At 35.7% G+C, this 23,925-nt stretch overlaps 2 protein-coding genes and 1 pseudogene across 2 annotated transcripts; 1 reads left to right on the top strand and 2 right to left on the bottom strand.

Annotated features, from left to right (window-relative positions):
- Positions 1 to 1,246: 1,246 nt before the first annotated feature.
- Positions 1,247 to 3,124, top strand: LOC132056271 (cytochrome P450 89A2-like). Its single transcript, XM_059448386.1, has one exon. The coding sequence runs from the start codon at positions 1,328 to 1,330 to the stop codon at positions 2,864 to 2,866; it is 1,539 nt and encodes a 512-aa protein (XP_059304369.1). The 5' UTR covers positions 1,247 to 1,327; the 3' UTR covers positions 2,867 to 3,124.
- A 4,302-nt stretch (positions 3,125 to 7,426) lies between these two features.
- On the bottom strand, positions 7,427 to 9,221 carry LOC132056270 (cytochrome P450 89A2-like; annotated as a pseudogene).
- Positions 9,222 to 17,252: 8,031 nt separating this feature from the next.
- On the bottom strand, positions 17,253 to 19,124 carry LOC132056268 (cytochrome P450 89A2-like). Its single transcript, XM_059448385.1, has one exon. The coding sequence runs from the start codon at positions 18,969 to 18,971 to the stop codon at positions 17,445 to 17,447; it is 1,527 nt and encodes a 508-aa protein (XP_059304368.1). The 5' UTR covers positions 18,972 to 19,124; the 3' UTR covers positions 17,253 to 17,444.
- Positions 19,125 to 23,925: the final 4,801 nt, after the last annotated feature.

Here is a 23,925-nt window from a genome sequence, read left to right as displayed (position 1 = left end):
AGTCCAAACCAGTGGCGGAGCCACGTAGAGCCGAGGGGTTCATCCAAACTCACTCGAAGGAAAAAAATACTATTTTTACGCATTAAAATTATTTTTTATGTATATATAGTAAATGTTAAACCCCCTTAGGTTTCTTCGTATGTTTACTTTTTTTATATTTTGAACCCCCTTGGCCGAAATCCTGTCTCTGCCACTGGTCCAAACAATCTTTTGAAATGGAAGTTCTTTCCCACAGGATCATTTTCTATGCATAACAACCGATGGAATCTCCAAACAAAAATCTTTTGAAATGGAAGTTCTTCAACATCTACTATATATACATAATAAAATAATTTTCTTTCAAAAATAACATTTTTTACGAGTGGGTTCGGGATGAACCGCCCTGTTTCAATGTGGCTCCGCCCCTGTCTGAGGCTGTTAAAATTAGAGTATTGTGGATCACAAATGTATATATGGAGCATCGCTCTCAAATGTACAAAATACTTCACGTAATCGCCACTTGATTTCACAAAAGATAGAAACGTAGCATTGTTAAGGATGTAAGGTTGGTTTATCAAATATGGGAGTAGGATAGCAATGTCAGGGCTAAAGTAGGAATTTGGCCTGCAAGCCTTTTGCTAAACACTCAAGATTGGAGTGTGAAATAATGCAGCTCAATTATGATGAGAGTGTACGATGGAATTTGTTCAGTAAGAGAGTAAGAGAGAGCAGTGAAAACAATTGAATTGAATAATATAAATAATTAACTGATAGCTTGTTCGGATGGTTGTTATCAATTGTATTGTATATCTTTAATACCCGTATTATGTTTATTTTGATTGTTATCTAAATTTTATTTTATCTTTCTGTTAAATTTATTTTAAAAAATCTCATTTCATACGACAGCTTATTTTGCTTTTGCTTTTGCTTATTATATAATAATTTTATTTTATTTTTTAATAATAATTTCACTCCGTACCTACTTTTTTAATGAATATAAATTTATTTTTCAGATTTACTTATCTGCGAGATCCTCTAAGGATAAAGAAGTAGACAACGTATTCAAATATTATAGTACTATTTATTAATTAAAATAATATTATACAATGGAGTACGATAGATAGGTTGTGGAAATTTCTAACACCATCCAGACAAGCTGTGACGTCAATGATTAGCACGGGTGATGATGACTTTGCCAAGGTGACTACTGGCTTTCGTTGCGTCTTTTCAGCCAAGGCATCTACATTATTTTATGCTCCTTTGTTGGTTGCTCTATATACACACACATACATGAAAAGAAAAAAGGATAAAAAGCTTATCTCTTCTTAGAAAAAAATTAAGTACAGTAATGGAAATCTGGTTTATCATCGTGGTCACTCTCTGCATCACTTTCTTCCTCAAATCTCTCTTTAATCTCATCTCTCCCAATTCCAAATCCAAGAAACTCCCACCAGGACCCTACAGTTTTCCAGTGATCGGTACCTTATTATGGGCAGGAAGGTCTTTTGCCGACTTAGAACCACTGCTCCGTAACCTCAAAGCCAAATATGGTCCTCTCATAACCCTCAATATTGGGTCACGTAACGCCATATTTGTAGCCAGCCACTCTTTAGCATACCAAGCTTTAGTCCAACAAGGCTCTGTTTTCTCTGACAGGCCAAGAGCTACGATCCTCAACAGTAATCAGCGTAACATAAGTTCCTCCCCTTATGGCCCGACGTGGCGTCTTTTTCGTCGAAATCTGACGTCAGAAATACTCCATCCTTCTCGTGTCAAGTCATATTCTAAGGCCCGATCATGGGTACTTGGTATCCTCCTTCAACAGCTTCGTAACGCACAAGTTGATTCTGTGAAGTTAATTGATCATTTTCAATATGCTATGTTCTGTCTTCTTGTCTTGATGTGTTTTGGGGACAAGGTTGAGGAAGCTGAGATAAGAAAAATTGAAAGTATACAGCGTAGGTTGCTTCTAGGTTTCCGGCGATTCAATATACTCAGTTTCTTTCCTAGAATTGGAAAGGTTATTTTTAGGAATCGCTGGAAGGAACTTATTGAGCTAAGACAAGAGCAAGAGAATATCTTTGTTCCTTTGATTGAAGCTCGAAGCAGGGCTAAAGAACGAAAGAGTGAGTTGGAGGATGAATTAGTGGTGGCTTATGTGGATACGCTGTTGAATTTGGAATTGCCACAGGAAAAAAGGAACCTCAATAATGAAGAAATGGTTAGCCTCTGCAGTGAATTCCTAACCGCAGGAACTGATACGACGTCCACTGCCTTACAGTGGGTTATGGCCAATTTGGTCAAGAACCCTTTCATTCAGGAAAAACTATATCAAGAAATTGCAAGTGTAGTGGGAGAAAAAGAGCAAAACAAGTTGACAGAAGAGGAGGTGGTGAAGGAGGAAGATTTGCAGAAAATGCCCTACTTGAAAGCAGTGATATTAGAAGGTCTAAGGAGGCACCCTCCTGGTCACTTTGTGCTGCCACACACGGTGACCGAGGAAGTAGAACTGAACGGCTACGTCGTCCCAAAGAATGCCACCATCAATTTCATGGTTGCTGATATGGGTTTAGACCCAAAGGTATGGGAGGATCCCTTGGAATTTAGGCCAGAGAGGTTCGTAGTGGAAGGATCGGATAAGGAAGGGTTTGATATAACAGGAAGTAGGGAGATCAAGATGATGCCATTCGGCGCAGGGAGGAGAATATGTCCTGGCCTTGCTTTGGCTCTGCTTCACTTAGAATACTTCGTGGCTAATTTGGTTTGGCATTTTCAATGGAAGGCTGTGGAAGGAGATGATGTTGATCTCTCTGAGAAGCTAGAATTCACCGTTGTGATGAAGAATCCATTAAGAGCTCGTATCTGCCCCAGAGTTAACTCTGTTTGAGTTTGGTAATTGGTTCTTTCTATTTGCATACTTCTCTGTTGTTGATGATTAATGCCTTGCTGCAATATCAGCGTAGTAGTTGGTACTGAATAGACCCAAAAGTCAAAACTGGCTGTTTCATGCTTATATCTTAGATGTCCATTTGGCTGATAGTTGTTCGATTTATCAAACCCTGTATCTTGTCGGTAAAGAAGTGATTGTTGTTTACTAGAACTATACTATGCCCTTATACCAATAAAAAATTATACTATGCCCTTATCAATCGCTTAGAAAGATATATTTTTATACTTGTGGGATTACACTGGGTATATTGTCGTTGTTGTTGAGAAACTTTTTATACTCATAAATGTTATGATATGTTAAAAATCACAAGTTTAAAAAGTCTTATAACCACACAAATGTCACGACATGTTCAAAATCATAAGAAGCTTTTCATTCTATAAACTTTATGCGAAGTTATAGTCTCTATAAGAATGCTAGCTCTTATTGTTCATATATTATGATTACTGCTATTAATAAGAGGGAATAAGCTCCTCTTCGTCGCCCCATTGGTGTGTTGGCAGTCAGATGAAAGTTGGGGATGTTTTACTCTTTCTATTATATATTTTATCCTGATATCTTCTGTATTTTCTGTTATGGAAGCAGAGGAAGCGTAAAGGTTGGCATTAACAGGTTCTTCCATAATGTTTCCTTTCACGTTCTTTTCACTTCCTTCTGCTGTCGCGGGTTTTCTACTCTCTCTTACGTATGCGCTTCTTCATCATTCTCTTGGTTGCTAATGTGGGACACAAATTGAGTCTTGTTTTTTTTGTGTTGTGACCTATTCTTGTCGCCATGAAATGCCTATGTTTTGGTGTAGATTTCAAGTATGGGTCCTCAGCTTTGTGAATTATACCGACTATATCATGTTAACATTATCTGTTGAAGGCTGACTCTTCTGCTCCATAAAAGTTAGCACAAAACTCCTCAACGACTGAAGTCCACAAGAATGCTAAACTGGACTTTAACCAAGGAACTTAACAATGTGAACAATGGGGGTGTTGATTTTTGAACTCCTCCATATTTAGGAGATTCATGAAAAGGACCTTACGGTCTTATTTATACCAATGTTTTCTCATCTTCTCATGTTTAATATCATTATTTTTGTATGACAGAGATCTGGCAAAAAGGAATAAATTTACATGTCACCCATGTTTTCTCTAAGTTGTGTACTTTCTGTGGTAAACTTTCTAAATGAATCACCATATTTCTTCATGAGTAGACTAAGGTGTATTTTAGTAGGGAAAAGTACCAATATGCAGTTTAGAACTAGCTGATATTATCCTCCTTCCTTTAGTGTTTTTTCCCAACAATTTTGAACCTTGAAGGTTTTTTCTTTCTGATAAACATTAGAGCAGTTAAAGTGTTTCTGTTTGGTCAATCTACTGGTAGTTAATTTAGCCTGACAACGCCTGAGCACCCGCGGAATCACCATTTCTCATTCGTCGTGGTCCAATCTATTAAGCTGTCGGCTGTCAGCTGTCTTATTCTCCCTTAACATCTCTGGCTGACTGTAGAAGTGGTCTTTTGAGTGTGACAACTCACCTAGATTCCTATCTAATAGTCGACCTCTGCAGTGATGCAGAAAGATGTGATTTATGAGTTGATTTATGAGTTTTCCCACTTAAAGATTACTGGTTAAGAGTGCAATTTCATGCTTACGAGTGAGACGACACAACTCTCTCATAGATATTTCAAGGAGTTCTACTAATGCCACAAGAGGCAATAACCTACATACTTGATCTGTAAAATATGCCGAGACAGACCGTCATTGAGGTCCAAAAAACTCTCTTGGTTTTTTGGTACTATCTCAAAATGAAATGACCTTTCGGTGTTACTTCCCGAGCAGGCTAGCCACATGATTCTGTTCCTCCCACCCTCTTTAGATATTTCTTTAGTCAAGATGGTATACCGGCATGGCTCTTTCTAGACTTTTTTGGGCTCCGGATGCTGGGTACTACAACATTCCCAGGCATGCATCTTTTTTTCAGGTTTGAAGAAAAAGGGTTAGATGAGCACTAAAGGAGAAAAAGGTGGTTGGAGTGAAATATCATGTGGCTAGGAACATATAATCCCACTATACCTATTAAAAAAAGGGTGGGGAACATATGATCCCACTGCCTCTACTCCATGATAAAAATGAGAAAGAAACATATGTTTCTTTTTTCTGTTCTGGGCGGAAACATGATCTGCCCTTCGAAATGAAAGTAAACGACTTGATCAAATCTTATTAGATTTGTAAAGGTGAAATAAAGAAATTGATTCAACTAAATATAAAGAAGTCATCAAGCTGTGACTTAAACTTGATTACACACACATACTGTAATGACCCATCCGGTCGTTATTTAATATTTTGTGAAACCATGCCCAATTTAAGTCTAGGGTCATATTTAATGGGCTTCATAATATGTTTTAAGGATTAGGAGTGGGAAAAATCAATTTCAGAGGGGTTTAGAAAATGTCGGGCCAGAAATTAAAAAGCGGACCGCTATAGCGGTCAGTGGACCGCCGTAGCAGCATCGCTATAGCGGCCTAAGGACCGCCGCAGCGGTACCGCCATAGCGGCCTGAGGACCGCCGCAGCGGTCCACGCGGAAACAGTGACCCAAAAACGAGTACTTATAGTCTATTTTTCTCTCCTTTTTCAAACATAAAACTCCTAGGGCTGCTCCTAGGGTTTCTCATGAAAGAAAAATCATGTACCCCAAGAAAAAGAAAACCCTTCCAATCCCCTTTTTCCACCTTTCCCTACGAAAGATACCCGCTCATGGATTCAGATGGAGGTTAAGAAGACAAGCAATTCTTGAAGAATCATATATTTGTTCGCTAAAGAGGTAGGTTACGGTTTACTTTAGTTAGACTTTGATTAGCTAATCGTATATACGTTAGAGTTGATGGGGAATGCACGCTTAGGTCATCGGGCACTGGAGTTTGGAGAGATGTACTTTGTAATATGATTAGAATAGGGTATAGTCAGGACTATGATAATAAGAATTTAGCTTAAAGGAAAGTGATGTGGTCGCCATGGAGATACCTTGTAATTATTTAATGCTACCCTAGGAGGGGGAAGTAAATTCCGTGTGTATGTATTATTGTCGATTGTTTATGCGGTCATTTCCTTGAAGATTAGGAGGTCGTATTAATTGAATATTATATAAAGTTGTTTTGCATTGTGCCCATCAAGGGCTGGGATTTGATTGGTTTGTCAGGTAGTTTTGTGTATTGCAACCGTCGTGTTCAGGTGGGAATACAGGTAAATAGGCAAGGCATAAGTGTCGTATGGTGTTATTCGGCCTTGTGGCCGTGGGATCGAGTATTTGGATTACATATGTGTTTACGAATTAATGTTGCCCGCGTCCAAGGTTCTTTCCGGAGCGGAGGTTGTGCTCGGGTCCGAGGAGTGTTCCGGAACGAGTGGTACATGGACACCATGGGTCCCCTGCAGGTTATGGCTACTGAGCAAAGACATCAGATAACATGTATGTACAGTGTGTCGGGTCTTGCATTCCATCTGCATTGCATTGCATCCCCATAATTTATTGTTATGTATTGTGTATTTTTGTCGTTAACATTGTCCATTAAACCGTGTGTGTTTGAGCTCCTAGCGGGGGAGGGGTTACACAAAGTAAGTGTAGTGGTGGTCGTAGATAGTGATTTAACTCCCTAAATACACCGTAACACAGTAGTAAGGTGAATAGGTGGACTCTTTAAATAATGAGTGCAAAGGTATAGAATGCGACAAATGTGGGTCAAGAGGCGGGAATTTACGTAAAATAAAAGGTCAAGAGGTGGGAGTTTAGGTTAGAATACCGGTAATGGTAATGGTCTTTATTTAGTTGGAGGGAAAATAAAGCGCAAAGGTATAGAAAGCAAGCATTGGGAGCAAAGAAGTAAAGGGGGCGGTAATGGTAATGGTCTTTATTTAGAATCTGGAGGTTCATTGACTTATCTACTTAATCTATTAACTCTATATTGTGTTGCGTGAACTAATCTTAGTCGACATATGATGCTTACCGATGCGTGCCGTGAACCGAACCGAAACTTCAACAAACCGATACTACTCTTGCTACGTCCTTTTGGTGTGTAGATGTGCCGAACCGAAGTTTGATAAACCGCCGAAAAATCGAAGAAATTTAATACATTATCCAAAAAAATTAAAATAGTCTCGCATGGGTCAATCGGATATCCTCCCCTAATTTTTCACTTCAGCTTAAGAAAATCTATCTCACTAGATGTGTCGGAGAGGCCTTTTATGTGTCTTTTATCCGTATGTATATAACACCTAGTATTGTCATGATTATAGCTCTTGTACCCGCCTAGACTTTAGTTTTATCTTTTAAGGATTTTATTTAATTTATTTGTATTAAAATAAGAACCGTAATAAATGTTCACATTTAATTTATAACTTTTGAGGGTGATTGTTCGCATGCTTTTAAGTGTTGTGTTTATTATGATAAGGGTTCGCCTACTAGCTCGTCATATGGTGAGTGCCCGCACGACCCGTGGGTTGGGTCGTGACACATACACATAGATGTCAATACCTGCTCGTCGTTACATAATGATGGATTTAATAATACGATACAATAAAATCTACTTAACAACCAAAAGAAACATTTTATTCAAAGTGATAATACGATACAACAAGTACTCAAACAAGCTGAGCTGAAATTGCAGTAAGGCATTAATCATCATTCCACCTCCAGCTTCCAATGGGAAGGAAGTCCATCAACAGAGAAGTTGTAAACAAAAAGAACCAAATACCAATACCGTATTCAAACAGAGTTAACTCTCGGGTGGGTATGAGCTCGTAGTGGGTTCTTCATCACAACGGTGAATTCTAGCTTCTTTGAGAGATCAACATCATCTCCTTCCACAGCCTTCCATTGGAAATGCCAAATCAAATTAGCCACAAAGTATTCTAAGTGAAGCATAGCCAATGCATAGCCCGGACATATTCTCCTCCCTGCGCCGAATGGCATCATCTTGATCTCTCTACTTCCTGTTATATCAAACTCTGATCCTTCCACTAAGAACCTCTCTGGCCTAAATTCCAAGGGATCTTCCCACACCTTTGGGTCTAAAGCCATGTCAGCAATCATGAAATTGATGGTGGCATTCTTTGGGACTACATAGCCGTTCAGTTCTACTTCCTCAGTCACTGTGTGGGGCAGCACAAAGTGACCAGGAGGGTGCTGCCTAAGACCTTCCAAAATCACTCCTTTCAAGCAGGGCATTTTCTGCAAATCATCCTCCTCCACCACCTCTTCCGTCAACTTGCTCTGTGTTTCTCCCACCACGCTGGCAATTTCTTGATATAGTTTATCCTGAATGGAAGGGTTTTTGACCAAGTTGGCCATAACCCGCTGTAAGGCAGTAGATGTGGTATCAGTTCCGGCAGTTAGAAATTCACTGCAAAGGCTAACTATTTCGCCATGATTGAGTTTCCTGTTTTCATCTGGCAATTCCAAATTCAACAGTGTATCCACATAAGCCGCCACTAATTCATCCTCCAACTCAACGTGCTCGGGCTTTTGTTCTTTGGCCCGCTTTCGAGCTTCAATCAAAGGAATAAATATATTCTCTTGCTCTTGTCGTAGTTCAATGAGTTCCTTCTAGCGACTCCTAAAAATTATCTTTCCAACTCTAGGAAAGATATTGAGTATAGTGAATCGTTGCAGACCCCCGAGAAACCTGCACTGTATATTTTCAATTTGTTTAATTTGAGCTTCCTCAAGCTTGTCCCCAAAGCACATCAAGACAAGAAGACAGAACATTGCATACTGAAAATGATCAACTAACCTCACGGGATCGACTTATGAGTGACGGAGCTGTTGAAGGAGGATACCCAACACCCAAGACCGGGCCTTGGAATAGGACTTGACACGAGAAGGGTGGAGTATTTCTGAGGTCAGATTTCGACGGAGAAGACGCCATGTGGGGCCGTATGGGGTGGAGTTGATGTTGCGCTGGTTACTGTTGATGATTGCACTGATGGGCTCAGCCCTTGGCCTGCCGGAGAAAACAGCGCCTTGCTGGACTAAAGCTTGGTAGGCTGAGGAGTGGCTAGCTACGAATATGGTGGAACGAGACCCAATATTGAGTGTGATGATAGGGCCATACTTAGCCTTGAGGTCACATAGGGTGGCTTCCAAGTCGACGAAGGACCTTCCAGCCCATAATAAGCTGCCAATCACTGGAAAACTGTAGGGTCCGGGCGGGAGTTTCTTGCATTTGGAATTGGGAGAGATAAGGTTAAAGAGGTATTTGAGGAAGACACAGATGCAGAGAGTGAGGACTATGATAAACCAGATTCCCATTACTCTTTTGCCTTCCAATTGCACTACTTTATGAAGAAGTGATAAGCTTTTGGTCCTTTATCAATTTCCATGTACGTTTGTTTATAGAGCAACAAAGGACAAAAATCTAAGATTCCGAGGCTAAAAAGTCGGACGAGGAAAATGTGGTGGAGAAAATTGACCAAAGCAGTCCTTAATGTTTGTAACAAGCACACTCTTTTGGTTCAATATCCTAAGAAGTAACGTTGGATCTCCTCAAAAGTTTTGTAAAATTTACTTTGAAGCTTAAGTGTGTATCTCTCGACGGTGGAGCAGGCGGTTAATTTGAAGCTTAAGTGTGTATCTCTCGATGGTGGAGCAGGCGGAGACAATAGGATTCATCATATAATTAGAAACGACTTTCAATTTGCACGTTTCAATTGTTGCCTCTCTGTCTTGTGAACATTAATTTGATGGCCACCAAGTGCTTGTGTGTTACCAAATTCCATGCAACAGTATATTTTCGGCTATTGGAGGCTGGTGAGTCAGCAATATCTTGTTCTAATTTTTCTTCTCATATCACATGGAAGCCAAACAACTTTAGACATCGGTTGATACTTGTTGCGTTACTAGGTTGCTTTGGAACTCTAGTTCTGCCATATACATCTAATAAGATCTTTTTTTTTCTTTTGAACAAATGAACCTCCATATAATTATGTAACGTCATGTATCAAATGTCAAAGGCATCAGCGGAACAAAGAAGAAAAATATACTTGCGTTGCTGCTCGGTTCGACAAAAAAGTATTGATCCGAAAAACAAAAATCTCAGCCCGTCAAAGTAGATCCTATTTTACACTCTGATAGCATACTTCCGCAAGGAAAAGTACATCCTAGAATGGCTATGGACTATGTTCTTCTTAGTGCAAAGGTCAAGAAGCAAGTACTTCACGTTGTTTTATTTTTCTTTCATCCAATGCCTATAATAAGTGTTTTTATCCATTTTTAATTTTAAAAATATCTTTGTATACCACCCTAACAAATATACTCCCTCCGTCCAATCTGAATATCCTTTTTAATACTGCTTTTAAAATATATATATATATATATATATATATATTTAGGGATGGTCCCATAAGACATGGTTCCATTAGAGATCGAGAATTAGATTTTATTAGAATTGATTTGTTGCCTTAATATCCGCGATTGCTAATATTTTTAGGCATTTTCTGCAAATCTTCTTCCTTCATCACCTCCTCTTCTGTCAACTAGCTCTATTCTTTTTCTCCCACTACACTGGCAATTTCTTGATATAGTTTTCCCTGAATCGAAGGGTTTTTGACCAAGTTGGCCATAACCCACTGTAAGGCAGTGGACGTCGTATCTGTTTCAGCGCTTAGGAATTCACCGCAGATGATTTGTGCATTATTGAGGTTCCTGTTTTCCTTGGGCAATTCCAAATTCAACAGTGTATCCACATTTATTAGAATTGATATATGGGACCGGTTTGAAATGGGTGTCTGTCGTAAATATTCGACGTGAGGCCGTCATTCAAAGCTGGATAATATCACATTGTAAAGACACGCCGTTTTCAAGCTACGAGAATATCCGTGATTTCGGTAATATTTCCAACATCAAGTAGGGCATTTTCTGCAAATCTGAAGATCTCTTCTTTTTGCTTCATCGTTCCAGCTATTCCTAAGAGATATCCTTTTTCAATTTCATGTACCGTGGCGAAAAAGATAGCAACTAAAGTCACTGTTTGTGCTAACCATCGACCCAAAGACTATTCACTGTTTGTTTGGATGTTTGTTGTGGTATATGTTTTCATAACGTAATCATATTGTATTGCATTATTTGATTCTTGATATAGTTTTTCGCCCTGAATCGACTCGATTGGGATAGAAATGATTTTGACCAAAAGAGTTGGCCATAACTCTCTCCCACTCACGAAGAACAAGTTTAAGGCAGTGGACGTCGTATCTGTTTCAGCGCTTAGGAATTCACCGCAGATGATTTCTCCATTATTGAGGTTCCTGTTTTCCTCTGGCAATTCCAAATTCAACAGTGTATCCACATAAACCACTAACAACTTAAGGAATTCATCCTACAACCAATCCAACCAATGTCAACATGTAAGACAAAATAAATTTTCTTTTATAAGAGATAAAGGTATGTGTTCTTTGACTTTAACTTCTGAATTAGGGTTATTTAGTGATCAGTGATAAATCAATTAAATGGTAATTGAACAAATTGGTACTCTCTTGAAGAAGTCGGAAAGAAAAATGATTTGCATATACTTACTTATCAGTTGAAAAGAAAATTGTGTGTTGCTCTTGCTGCATGATATGCGAAGTTTGAGATTTCCATATTGGTAGATTAAATCCCGCAAAATTCTTGTATATCGAGGCTTGGCCCGGCTTATGCCTTGACAAAGCCTGGTTATTTTTACTAGATAATAGTTGGGATAAGACATTACATTTTACAGTGTTTTGCTCTTTGGGTTACCATTGTTATGGTTTTTAAGAATTTTCATTCATGTTTTTTTCTAATAAGACCATCAACACTTTGTTATGAGGGAAGAATGCTATATATAGCTTATTTTTTTTAGAGGAATAAGTATTTTTTGTAGCAAAAGAATGTAGAAGAAGTGTATGAAGTAAAATAAATTTAACTAAGGGATGGCATGGGCATTTCTCAAAATGAATTTTGTGGCTTTGCCCAAAGTTTATTTGTTTTAACATATAATTTTGTGTTCTACACCCAAGTTGAAGAAGAAGAATGATTTATTTTTGTTGGTGATTCTAGAACTACTTAAGTTCTTGAATGGGAAATGTTCTTCTTAAACTCACATAAGAAAAATATTGGAATTAATTGAGGTGGTCCTAATATCTGAACCAATTTGATTTCTATGTGATTATTTTATTTGAATTAGATAAAGTGTTAATCAAAAATAATATTTTTGTGGGCAAAGAATTATTATATATAATCATGCTCTATTTGTTGGGTGTTTTTTCTATGTACATGTTCTTAAGTGCTGCAATTTGATATTTATCTAAGTCTTCTTTGATATGGATGATGGTCTGTGCAGCAATTTATTGTTTTAGAAAATTGTTAAACGTCACAGGGAAAAGGAGGAAAAAAAAAAAAAAAAAAAGTTATGGTCTTTGTGATCTGGTTTGCAGCAATGAAAGTGTTGTTTAAATTTTTATTTATCGTATATAATTGTTAGACTTCTCGTTTTCCTTTGTTATTTTCTCTTTGATCACTTTCTAGTTTTTCTGAGGACTAGATAACTTTAGTCAACCACTGTAATTATTACTTACTGCTTATTTTCAGTGTGTTATAATGTAAATGTTTTTAGTGAATGAAAAAAAAAAAAAGATTAGGACAATATTCTCTTGCTCTTGCATTTTGCAGTTCAATGCGTTCATTTTTTTCTATTTTATTTTTGATATATTCTTGGGTAAAGATATATAAAATAGATACCTTATAAAATTGAAAAAAATTTTTCAATTTCTTGTAATTTTATGTACCGTGAATTTTTTGTTGACTAAAAGTACAATAATGCAAGTGGATCTTAAAGTCTTGTGTTTATCCTGTTTGTAACATGAAAATCAACTAAATAGAATTTATTATTTTGGATCGACCCAAAGACTATTCACTGTTTGTTTGGATGTTAGTGAAAAATAAAATTTTATGGCAAAAGTAGACACATGTATGAGATATATGTGATTAGAGATGAAATTATTTACGTAATCATATTGTATTGCATTATTTGATAAACCAACAATTATTAGATTTTCTTTAAAATTGCTATATTAAATTATGTCTCTTCTATGGTGTGTGAATTGTCAAATCGCAAGTTAAACTCTGCCATATCCTTTATAGGTGGTGTATTATTGCACATTTGAGAGCGATGCTTCATATAATTACATTTGTGATTCACAATAATGATGATATAAGACTCGTGACAAGAAACATAATAGTACAAAGCAAATCATCATGGCATATATACTCCGACCCTACAAGACTCAGACAAATGGAGCTACCAACTCCGCCGGACACCTTCTATGCTAGCTTGGCTAAATGCGGTTCACTCGCGCGTACGAAACGCAAACTTCCCAGAAAGGGGCCGACGAGCAATGTACCGAGTATGTAAGACATGGAAACATAGAAAGAGACATAATCATGTTTGGTTTAGAGCATAAAAGAAAAACCATAAGGGAGAACGCTATTGGTTTGTGTTTGGTTTTATGAAACATAAAAAAATTTAACCTCGTACAAAGTCATATCATGTAAAGCCGTGACTCGTGCATATAAAGTGCCCCGGGGGGCGGATGCCATGCATGCTTGTCTCATATGGTCAAACCGCCACCCAATAGCGCCGAAACCAATCCCGCGTCCGGCACGGGATGATTACATTTATAAAATTTCAAACATATTTTATACATAGAAATATTTATTTATAATGATAATTTATAAATGTTTCTTAGAACATGTAACTTTTTCATCATGTCATATCATTTTTTGTCTTTTAACATATTATCATGTCATGTCATGTCATATCATTAACATGTCATAGCATCATATCGTGTCATAGACATTTTCTTTGAATGTCATTGTTTAATAGTCATTGTTTTATAGCTCAATGATTTGGAAAAGAATGAGTATTTTGGAAAACATTTATGAACCTTTAGGAAGAAAATTTACTTAGGATTAGTTAAATCAAATCATTATTTAGTAATCTAATGCAAGAGTTTCCTTTAACCGTACTATAGAAATAAACCAAATGGAGCCATAGAGGAGATTAGGGAATAGTTCATATCTATACATTTCATGTCATGACTTATAATTTTGATATCTGCAATTCTTTAGTTTTATATTAGAATTTAAAAAGATTTCTAGGAAAAATACATAACTTAATTTTATTTTTTTCTTTAATATCTAGTCATTTGGTCATATTTAATAGTGTCTTAAAATTAGTGACACGTCCTTATTTTAGCATACCACCAAGTTCAACTTGGCCAATTTCAAAACAACAATCGAATTTCAAACTATCAAGGATAAACATAACCATAACAATTTCAATCAACGTACTACTTCCTTCAAAACTTTCCAACTCCAATAAAACAATAGTAATCTTATAATACATATTCCAACAACACCATACTAACATCATTGTCTTTCATTCATATAAAAACATAATATTCAATCTACATAAACTTCAACCACAAGCCTCCAACTACCACAATTTCTCTAGGATCATTAAGCTTTTTATTCGCAATATAGAATCCACACACAACAACAATCGGGGTGAAATAATGTCTATCACCCCTATATACATCAACAATATTCATGTTCCGTGCATTTTCATTCATTTCTATACATTACACCAACCAACATGTATAATATTTTTACACCAATCAAACATGGCATGTACTCTGCCATACCTCAAAAAATATTCTTCATCCATTTCTACATTCTACGACATTCACAATCATCCATAACATATGAAAGAAAATTAAATTCTTACCTTGTCCTTTCAAATTTCCTTTGTCAAGGTTATGAATTTGTTGTTTTTGCTCCAACAATTCTTCCATGTTGAAGAAGACCTTTGAATTAGTAGGAATATATATGAGAAAATAATTTTGGGATCAAATGGAAACCTTATAAATTAGTTGTATTTATTGTAGCATGACTTAGTACTTTTATGACCTCTCCCATATATATATATATATATATATATATATTATGCAATTTCATTAATTTTTTCGTTGAATTTTTCTAAAATAAAGATGACTTATTATTTGTCATCATCCTTTCCCCTTTTTTTCACATGGCCATTATGGCCCTTCATGAAATTTCTTGAACATCATGTGTTATTTTCTTAATAAATATCTTAATTAGATAGTCGTATAATACTAGGACTAAAAATATCATAGTCTTTGTTAACTTCTCACCATTGTCCCGTAATATATATGTTTTGTATGAAACTTTGACGGATTTCTAGAGAACTCATGAATAAAGACACGCGCATGGCCTCTTAGCGTAAAACCGCGATAACGACAAAGATTAAAGAGCATGATGTGATAAAAAAAGACAATGGGCTTACAAAAGAATTCTTCATTCATAGAAGTTTACACTTCACCATTTGTTTTGTAAATAATCTTGTTTTATCTAGGTCCGTTTATGTTGGTTTGGTTATGTGAAAACCTCAAAGAAATATTCGTTCTCCTTCAGATATTGTGAAAACCCATCAAAACTTCTTTTTCCTATGATATTTCATAATAAATTCTTTTTTGAGATATATGAGGGATTGGTTTGGTATTTGTCTAAGTTCATTCCATTAAGATAATATTAAAATTGATATGCTAATCATTTAATCTTCCAACGGTTGTCTCCATTTTGTAATTACTTGTCATTCATTTCATTGACATGTACTCATTTTATGGTCATTAAAAACTTCTTATATATCAAAAGAGAGTTTGGACAATTGTTATTGGTCTATAACAAAACATACACTTGTTACTCTCTCAATTAAAGATGTTTTGAATCAAGAGCTCGATAACTCACGAAGAACAAGTTTGAATTGCCAAATGTTTTAAAGGAAAAGGTAGTACATAGCACTTGAACTAACTCGATGGACATGCTTTTAGAAAACTCTCATTTCCATAGTTGCTTCTTCCGTATATCAGACTAAAAGATTTTCTCACCACGATTACCTCTATTTTCCAGTAGGGGGATGGGTTACTGTTCTTACCTAGCATCCATTCACTCTGAACTTCCTTTTGAGAAAATTTCTTCATTGTGATCAAAGCTTTATCTTACCTCGGTGGGTTTACCCTTTTCAAACCGCTTCCGCACGCTCCAAATTAGCCACACGTGTTTGATCTTTTCGTAAAAAGGGTAGTGTTAATGGGGATGATGTTTGACTTCCTTTAGGGCCTGTTTACCAGGTAATTGGGTGTAATTGGGTGTAATTCGACGCATTTGTTTCGTACCGAGTAATTACACATTGTGAATTGAGTGTAATTGTCCAGTGTAACGAGAATTGGTGTAATTACGCCTTGTAATTATAGGGTTACTTTTTAGTTTGTTTATTTTTTTACTTTAATTTATTTTTATTTTTAATTTATTTTATTTCTATTATTTTAATTTTTTTTTGATTTTTAATATATTTTTTATTTCTATTATTTTAATTTCTTTTTTATTTTTACTTTTTTATTATTTTTTATTTTTTAAAATGTATTTTTCTTTTTATAGTATATTATTTAAATTTCCATTGTGTAATTGCTCGTATTTTTTTATTTTTTTATTTTATTCAGCGTGTTATTATTCTTATTTGAAACTACACCTCTTAATATTGGAAAGAATGAGTTATTAACAAACTTGACATAAAGGGTAATTGTGTGAATGGGGTTATAGACTTATATTTTGACCCTTTTGTTGGAAACATAAGAGTATTATGTTGAACTTTTTCTTTTGGATTTTGAATTAGGTTATATTTTCAATTTTAAGTTATTTGCTTTTCACATTGCATGTTGTTTATTTTTCACTTACATTTGATGGATTTTTTGTGTCAAACATTTGAATAATGTTATGGCATTATATTTATTAATATTATTTTTTTGTCAAACACTCACAAAAAAAGTCTTCTTTTAAGTTTTATAATTAATTAAAATTAAATATTAATTTGAAAAATATATATCAATTATTTTTGTTACAATATTAGTTACAAATATATGATTATTAATTAATATATTTTCAAGAAACAATGTGTTATTAAATAACTAATTTAATATCATTTATAAAGGTGTAATTACACCGTAAACATCTATGTAATTGATAGTAATTACACCAATTCCATTACCAGGTGGCTTTCCAAACAGGCCCTTAAAGTAATTGATTCTAGCGTATATACTGGATTGGACAGAAATTTTTACTTCAACAAGAGTACGGCTGCAACACAGAAGCCCAATCATAATGATCTTAGGATTAATGGGTTTTGACAAAGCGAACATCTATCATGCACCCATAGCTATCTATAGCTGCTCGTCATTACATAATCATGAATTTAACGATACGAGTAATAAAAGTTAATTATTGTATATAAAGTCAATACAATGCAGAAAAACATAACAACCATTCAAACAAGCTGAGTTGATATTGCAACAGGGCATCAACCAACATTCCCCCTCTAACTTCTAATGGGATAGCAGTCCATTAACAGAGAAGTATGCAAATAAAAAGAGCCAATTACTAAATTCAAACAGAGTTAACTCTCGGGCAGATACAAGCTCGTAGTGGATTCTTCATCACAACGGTGAATTCTAGCTTCTCTGAGAGATCAACATCATCTCCTTCCACAGGCTTCCATTGGAAATGCCAAACCAAATTACCCACAAAGTATTCTAAGTGAAGCATAGCCAACGCAAGACCAGGACATATTCTTCTCCCTGCACCGAATGGCATCATCTTGATCTCTCTACTTCCTGTTATATCAAAATCTGATCCTTCCGCTAAGAACCTCTCTGGCCTAAATTCCAAGGGATCCTCCCACACCTTTGGGTCTAAACCCATGTCAGCAATCATGAAATTGATGGTTGCATTCTTTGGGACGATATAGCCGTTCAGTTCTATTTCCTCAGTCACTATATGTGGAATCACAAAGTGGCCAGGAGGGTGCCTCCTGAGACCTTCCAATATCACTGCTTTCAAGTAGGGCATTTTCTGCAAATCTTCCTCCTTCACCACCTCCTCTTCTGTCAACTTCCTCTGTTTTTTTCCCACTACACTGGCAATTTCTTGATATAGTTTTTCTTGAATGGAAGGGTTTTTAACCAAGTTGGCCATAACCCACTGTAACACAGTGGACGTCGTATCTGTTCCAGCGATTAGGAATTCACTACAGAGGCTAATCATTTCTCCATTATTGAGTTTCCTGTTTTCCTCTGGCAATTCTAAATTCAACAGTGTATCCACATAAGCCACCACTAATTCGTCCTCCAACTCACCATGCTCAGGCTTTTGTTCTTTGGCCTTGCTTCGAGTTTCAATCAAAGGAATGAAGATCTTCTCTTGCTCTTGTAGTAGTCCAATGCGTTCGTTCCAGCGATTCCTAAAAATAATTTTCCCAACTATAGGAAATAAATTGAGTATATTGAATCGTCGGAGAGCTAGGAGGAACCTGCGTTGTATACTTTCAATTTGCTTGATTTGAGCTTCCTCAACCTTGTCTCCAAAACACATCAAGACAAGAAGACAGAACGTAGCATACTGAAAATGATCAACTAACTTCACAGAATCAACTTGTGCATTACGGAGCTGTTGAAGGAGGATACTGAGCACCCATGATCGGGCCTTGGAATAGGACTTAATGCGAGAAGGGTGGAGTATTTCTGAAGTCAGGTTTCGACGGAAGAGACGCCATACGGGGCCGTAAGGGGAGAGGCTGATGTTGCGGACTTCACTGGTGAGCCGATCGGAGGAAACAGCGCCTTGCTGGACTAAAGCTTGGTAGGCTAAGGAGTGGCTAGCTATGAATATGGTAGAACGAGACCCCATATTGAGAGTAATGAGAGGACCATACTTAGCCTTGAGGTTACGAAGAATGCGTTCCAAGTCGGCTGAGGTCCTTACCGCCCATAATAAGCTGCCGATCACCGGAAAACTGTAGGGTCCTGGTGGGAGTTTCTTCTTGCATTTGGAATCAGGGGAGTTGATAAGATTAAATAGGGATTTGAGGAAGAAAGATATGCAAAGAGTGACCACAATGATAAACCAGATTTCCATTACTGTACTTATTTTCTTCTAAATACGGTATGCTTTATATCTTTTTCATTTTCATGTGTGTATATATAGAGTAACCAACAATGGAGAATAGAATGTCTAAGATGCCGTGGTGGAAAAAATGCAATGAAAATCACTCACTCAAATCAATTGTACTAACCGTGGACCCAACGACTATTCACTCTTTTTGTTTGCATGGTTGTTATCACATGTTCCGTAACGTAATCATATTGTATTGCATTATTTGATGTGCCTTAATGACAGCTGTAGTTACTGGTTTGGGTTATAGCATCAATGCACTGTAATATCCTAGATATTTTGCTATTCATCTTCTGCTCCAACATAACAGTGTTATTCAATACAACTTCTCTCTTTTCTTTCTCTTCCTCACTCGTGTATGAACAGTTTCACAACTATGGTGAAACACCATTGTGATTCTTAATTCAGTTGAGTTTTCACCAACATTTATTAGATTTTCTTTAACATTGCTATGTTGCTCTCTTTTGTGAAATCTTGTGGCACTTGCGTAAAGTATTTTGTAAATTTGAGAGCGATGCTTCGAAATTACATTTGTGATTCACTCAATACTCGATTGTTGTGGATAGAAAATGATCCTGCAGGAGAGAACTTCTATTTCAAAAAGATTGTTTGGACAAATCTTATTGGTCTATTAAAAGTTAACGATAAGTTTCACAAACATACACTTATTACTCTCTCAATTTGAAAAATGACAATTATCACTTGTTCACACATCTATAAATATCTCATTATGACTTCTTTGTTTTAAGGATATTAAAGAGTTAGCGTAACCATCTCGGTCCATCATTTCTACTCTCTTTCATATTTATTGATTTTGTCATTTAAATTTATTGTTCTTGCTTCATCTCTCGTGGACGTAGGATTATTTAATCTCGAGCAAATGATCATCCACACATTATATTGTTATTACAAAATATAATGTATTATATAACGTATAATAAAATGAGGTATATAAAATTTTATATAGTGTATAATCAAATTATGTGAGTTATATCTAATTTATTATAATAGGTGAAATAAATTATATGAATATTATTCTATGTATAACATTTTTATTATACTATATATAATAAAAATCAACACTAAAATTATTAAGCGAGATTTTATTTTTTTATGGAACAATGAAAGAAGTTGAGAATAAGGAGGAAGTAGAAATTTTTATATCTGTATTGGAGTTATTCTCTTATATATATTTGATTTTATAAAACATTTAACTTGTCATGTAATGAAGAGTATGTAAATATTATAATATTATCGTCATATGTTTTTTTCCCAAAAAAAAAATTGTATTCATGTAGTAAATTTTCAAAAAAAAAAAAAATTAAATTCGGTTTAACTGAATCCGAACACCGAACCGAACACCAAAATTTTTATTAAAAAACCGAAAACCGAACCGAAATATCGAAAAAATCGGGTTTCGTTTTCGGTTAAGTATTTATCAAGCCAATTTTTATATCTGCTCATAATTTAAACAGGAAGGGGTCATATTTACCCCTCTACTTTCAAATGAGGTTCATAGATACCCTTCTTTATACTATTGGAACATAAATACCCCTGATCTGTCAAATATGTGGGTCCCACCCTAAAATAGACACATGGAGGGTTGCGATTACATTAGAGGACCCGGATCATTTTTGCCCCAGCCAACACCCAAAATAACTCATAGCCCGGCCCAAATGAAGCTTCAACAATGGAGTAAGTTGCTGGAAATACTCGCCGGAGATTTTGACCGCAAAAGGCAACCGAGTAGAACTCCACAAGAGCACAAAAACTCCAATGCAAAGCTCAACGATGTGAAAAAGCTTCGCGATGCTTTTGAAACTGTGGAATATCGGAATCACTTTGTTTTCCATTTTCTCAATACCAAAATCAAAAGTATCCATTTGAAGAGCAATGAAAACAAGCTCTATTGAAGAACAAAAAAGTTTGGTTGTTCAATAGCTGATGCAGAATCCCCTGTTGCCTTGTTGATTTCATGTTTAGGGAATAAATTAAGCTATCTAATTAGCTTTTCCGCCATTGTTATCAGAAATTTCAGAGCAGAAGATAAAAAAAATTCATCATCATTAGCCTCAGTAGACGTTATAGATGATGAGAAAGATAAGGATAGAAAAGTTTGGTTGATTACTCCATTGTTGTAGCTTCATGGGTCGAGTTATGGGTTATTTGGGGTGTTGGCGGGGGCAAAAATGATCCCGATCCTCTAATGTAATCTCAACCCTCCATGTGTCTATTTTAAGGTGGGACCCGCATATTTGACTGATCAGGGGCATATTTGAGCCCAAAGTATAACGATAGGGGTATTTATGTTCCAATAGTATAAAAAAGGGTATATATGAACCTTATTTGAAAGTAGAAGGGTAAATATGACCCTTTTCCGTAATTTAAATTAATATTTGTGAGTTATACTTTCCCTATTTTCTCCAACAGATCCATTACCGATAATTTGGTACATGTTCTTGTAATATAACGCTGTAGCCACCTAGCATTCGATTATCATCCCTAGGAGCACGAGCACCTACACTAGCAGTACATTATCTTTGTCTTTTTTATCTTTCTGTTCCAACTCTAAAATTTGTACATGAATTGATATATATAGTCCACAGATCGTTCCTGATGACTGAAAAGTTTATCTGATGAACTAACTTCACTAGTTGATTACAAATGCATGTGTTACAGTAAAGAACTAAAGGAAACTGATGCAATGGTGGTAAGTAAGCACTGTGGAAGGGCATTAGGATCATTTGGCTAACTGCTTGATGGCCAAATGTCTATCTTCCTTCTGTCCCAACTTTCTTAAAGCTTAACAATGTTTGTATCCTACTACGTTTCACCGAACAGACCGAACAAACCGAATTAGATGTTTATGATTAGAAGTTTAGAACTTACCCTTCTGTGTGTGCCTCATTAACTAGTACTGGATTGTGGTAAAAGATTGAAACTTGCTGTGTAATTGTGTTCTATTATTTTTCTGAGCTTTATTCAGTGTTTTCTGTTTAAGGAGTGGATACCTAACAATCCAAATTTCAAAAGGTTCGTGTTTTATGAATTATGAGTTTGAAAGGAGTTTTCATTGCGACGGGCATAGAAGTGATACTGGGATCTTCAAGTTCAGATTTTAGCTTTAAGCAATTAGATGATGCGTCTCTAGATGAAGACCACTTAACTCAAGATAATTTATAGTTGAGGGAAAGAAATGCAATGTTAATTTGGTTATAAGGCTGCAAATTTAGAATTTCATTACTTTTGGTTATGTTTGCGCTAAAACTAAAATGAAAATAGTTTGCTTGTTTAAATTTCGAAACTGAACAAATCGAACATACCGATTTGTGTAACCGAACCGTAATAATAAAAAAAAGAATTAATTAGACCTAGAACGGATCGAGTTTGGATGAGAATTTTGGAAAAATGGAAATTCGCAATTTCAGACCAATGATGACCAAAAACCAAAATCGAACCAGCCTACTCTCTCATACACTGTAACAATGAAAATTTCTTTTCGACTGTGGACGTAGTATGTGACCCTCAGATGTTCATTTATTTCTATTTATCAGTTTTGTGGTATCTTCTTTCAATCGAATGTTACACGTTTCATACTTCCGGACTTACTTTCTTTTTTGATCTGTCTCAGAAAAAATATTTTTTTCTATATTTAGTAAGTTGACAATTCAAACACTTACACGAGAAAAGTAATTCTTAAACGATTTGGTCATATAGCATTCATTGTGATGCGTGATAAGTATCAAATCATCCTTAATCATAAGGCAAATTCAGATTGGACGATTATAAGTTCGAGTTGCGAATTCTCACAATTCATTTGATTTATGCGTTCAAAATTTTATTATTTGTACTTATTTTGAGAATTTTTTAATACATACACATGGCCAAAGTTAAAAGTTATTGAATTTGGATGAACCCATAACTAAAGCACTACACCTGATTTTGCTTAATTGGATATTTTGAGTTCAAGCTCTGAGAATGAATCGCATTTGGTAGAGAGTTTTACCTCTCAAAACGGGACTTCTAAGCGCATACAAATCGTCTGAATTCCAAAATGAGCACTGGATACAAATGGAAAACCAAAACCTAATTTGGTGAAATAATTATTTTTTATGTTAAAAAATAAATAAATTTGACAAGCTTCTCACAATAAGCAAACACTCCCTCCATCCCAATTTAAATGGCTTACTTTATGTTTTTATCTGTACAAAAAAAGTTTCTCTTTCTATATTTAATAAATTGACAATGCAAATATATTCAACGAATATTTAAGTATATTACATGTTTACCCGAAAAATCGTTACAGTTGAATTTGTGTACGTAATCAAGGACACGTGGATCAATGTAACTAAAATTATGAAATAGCAAGTAATAATTAACTAGATAAATGAAAGTAAAGCATAGCTAGTTGTGTAGCCTGGGCCTTGAAAAGGCTTTGAACTAGAGTTTCCGGGCGGTGAATCACTATAAACACCACGAATTAAGCAAGGAAGAGCAAATGCAGCGAGTAATATGAATACCTTGTATTGTTATATAATGTTTCACATGTCTTACAATAGTATGAGTACCTCTATTTATACTAGAGTTATGAGGTACAGATTCCATGAATTGTGCCCCTCAATTATCAATATTAATGTTGCAATAAAAGGCAATAAAGAGTAATAAAGCCTAATAAAGGATGGAGGAAACTTGGGGTCCCTCCGTAACGGCGCTTATCTGTTGAATGACGTTTTGTTCCATTGAGTTGAAGACGCTTCTCCGAGCTCTTTGTAGTTTCTGCCTTCGGAAGCGAGTTATCGGATTACTTATCCGAAGTCTCATATGATTTTCCGAAGTGCCTCATTTGCTGACTCAAATCTGACTTGTTGTCATTACCATGTGTCACCTTTTGATACATTTTAGTGTCTACAAATTTTGC

The sequence above is a fragment of the Lycium ferocissimum genome, chromosome 5, assembly GCF_029784015.1.
Source record: "Lycium ferocissimum isolate CSIRO_LF1 chromosome 5, AGI_CSIRO_Lferr_CH_V1, whole genome shotgun sequence".
Taxonomy (NCBI): Eukaryota; Viridiplantae; Streptophyta; class Magnoliopsida; order Solanales; family Solanaceae; genus Lycium; species Lycium ferocissimum.
This window is presented reverse-complemented; position numbering and strand designations above follow the sequence as displayed.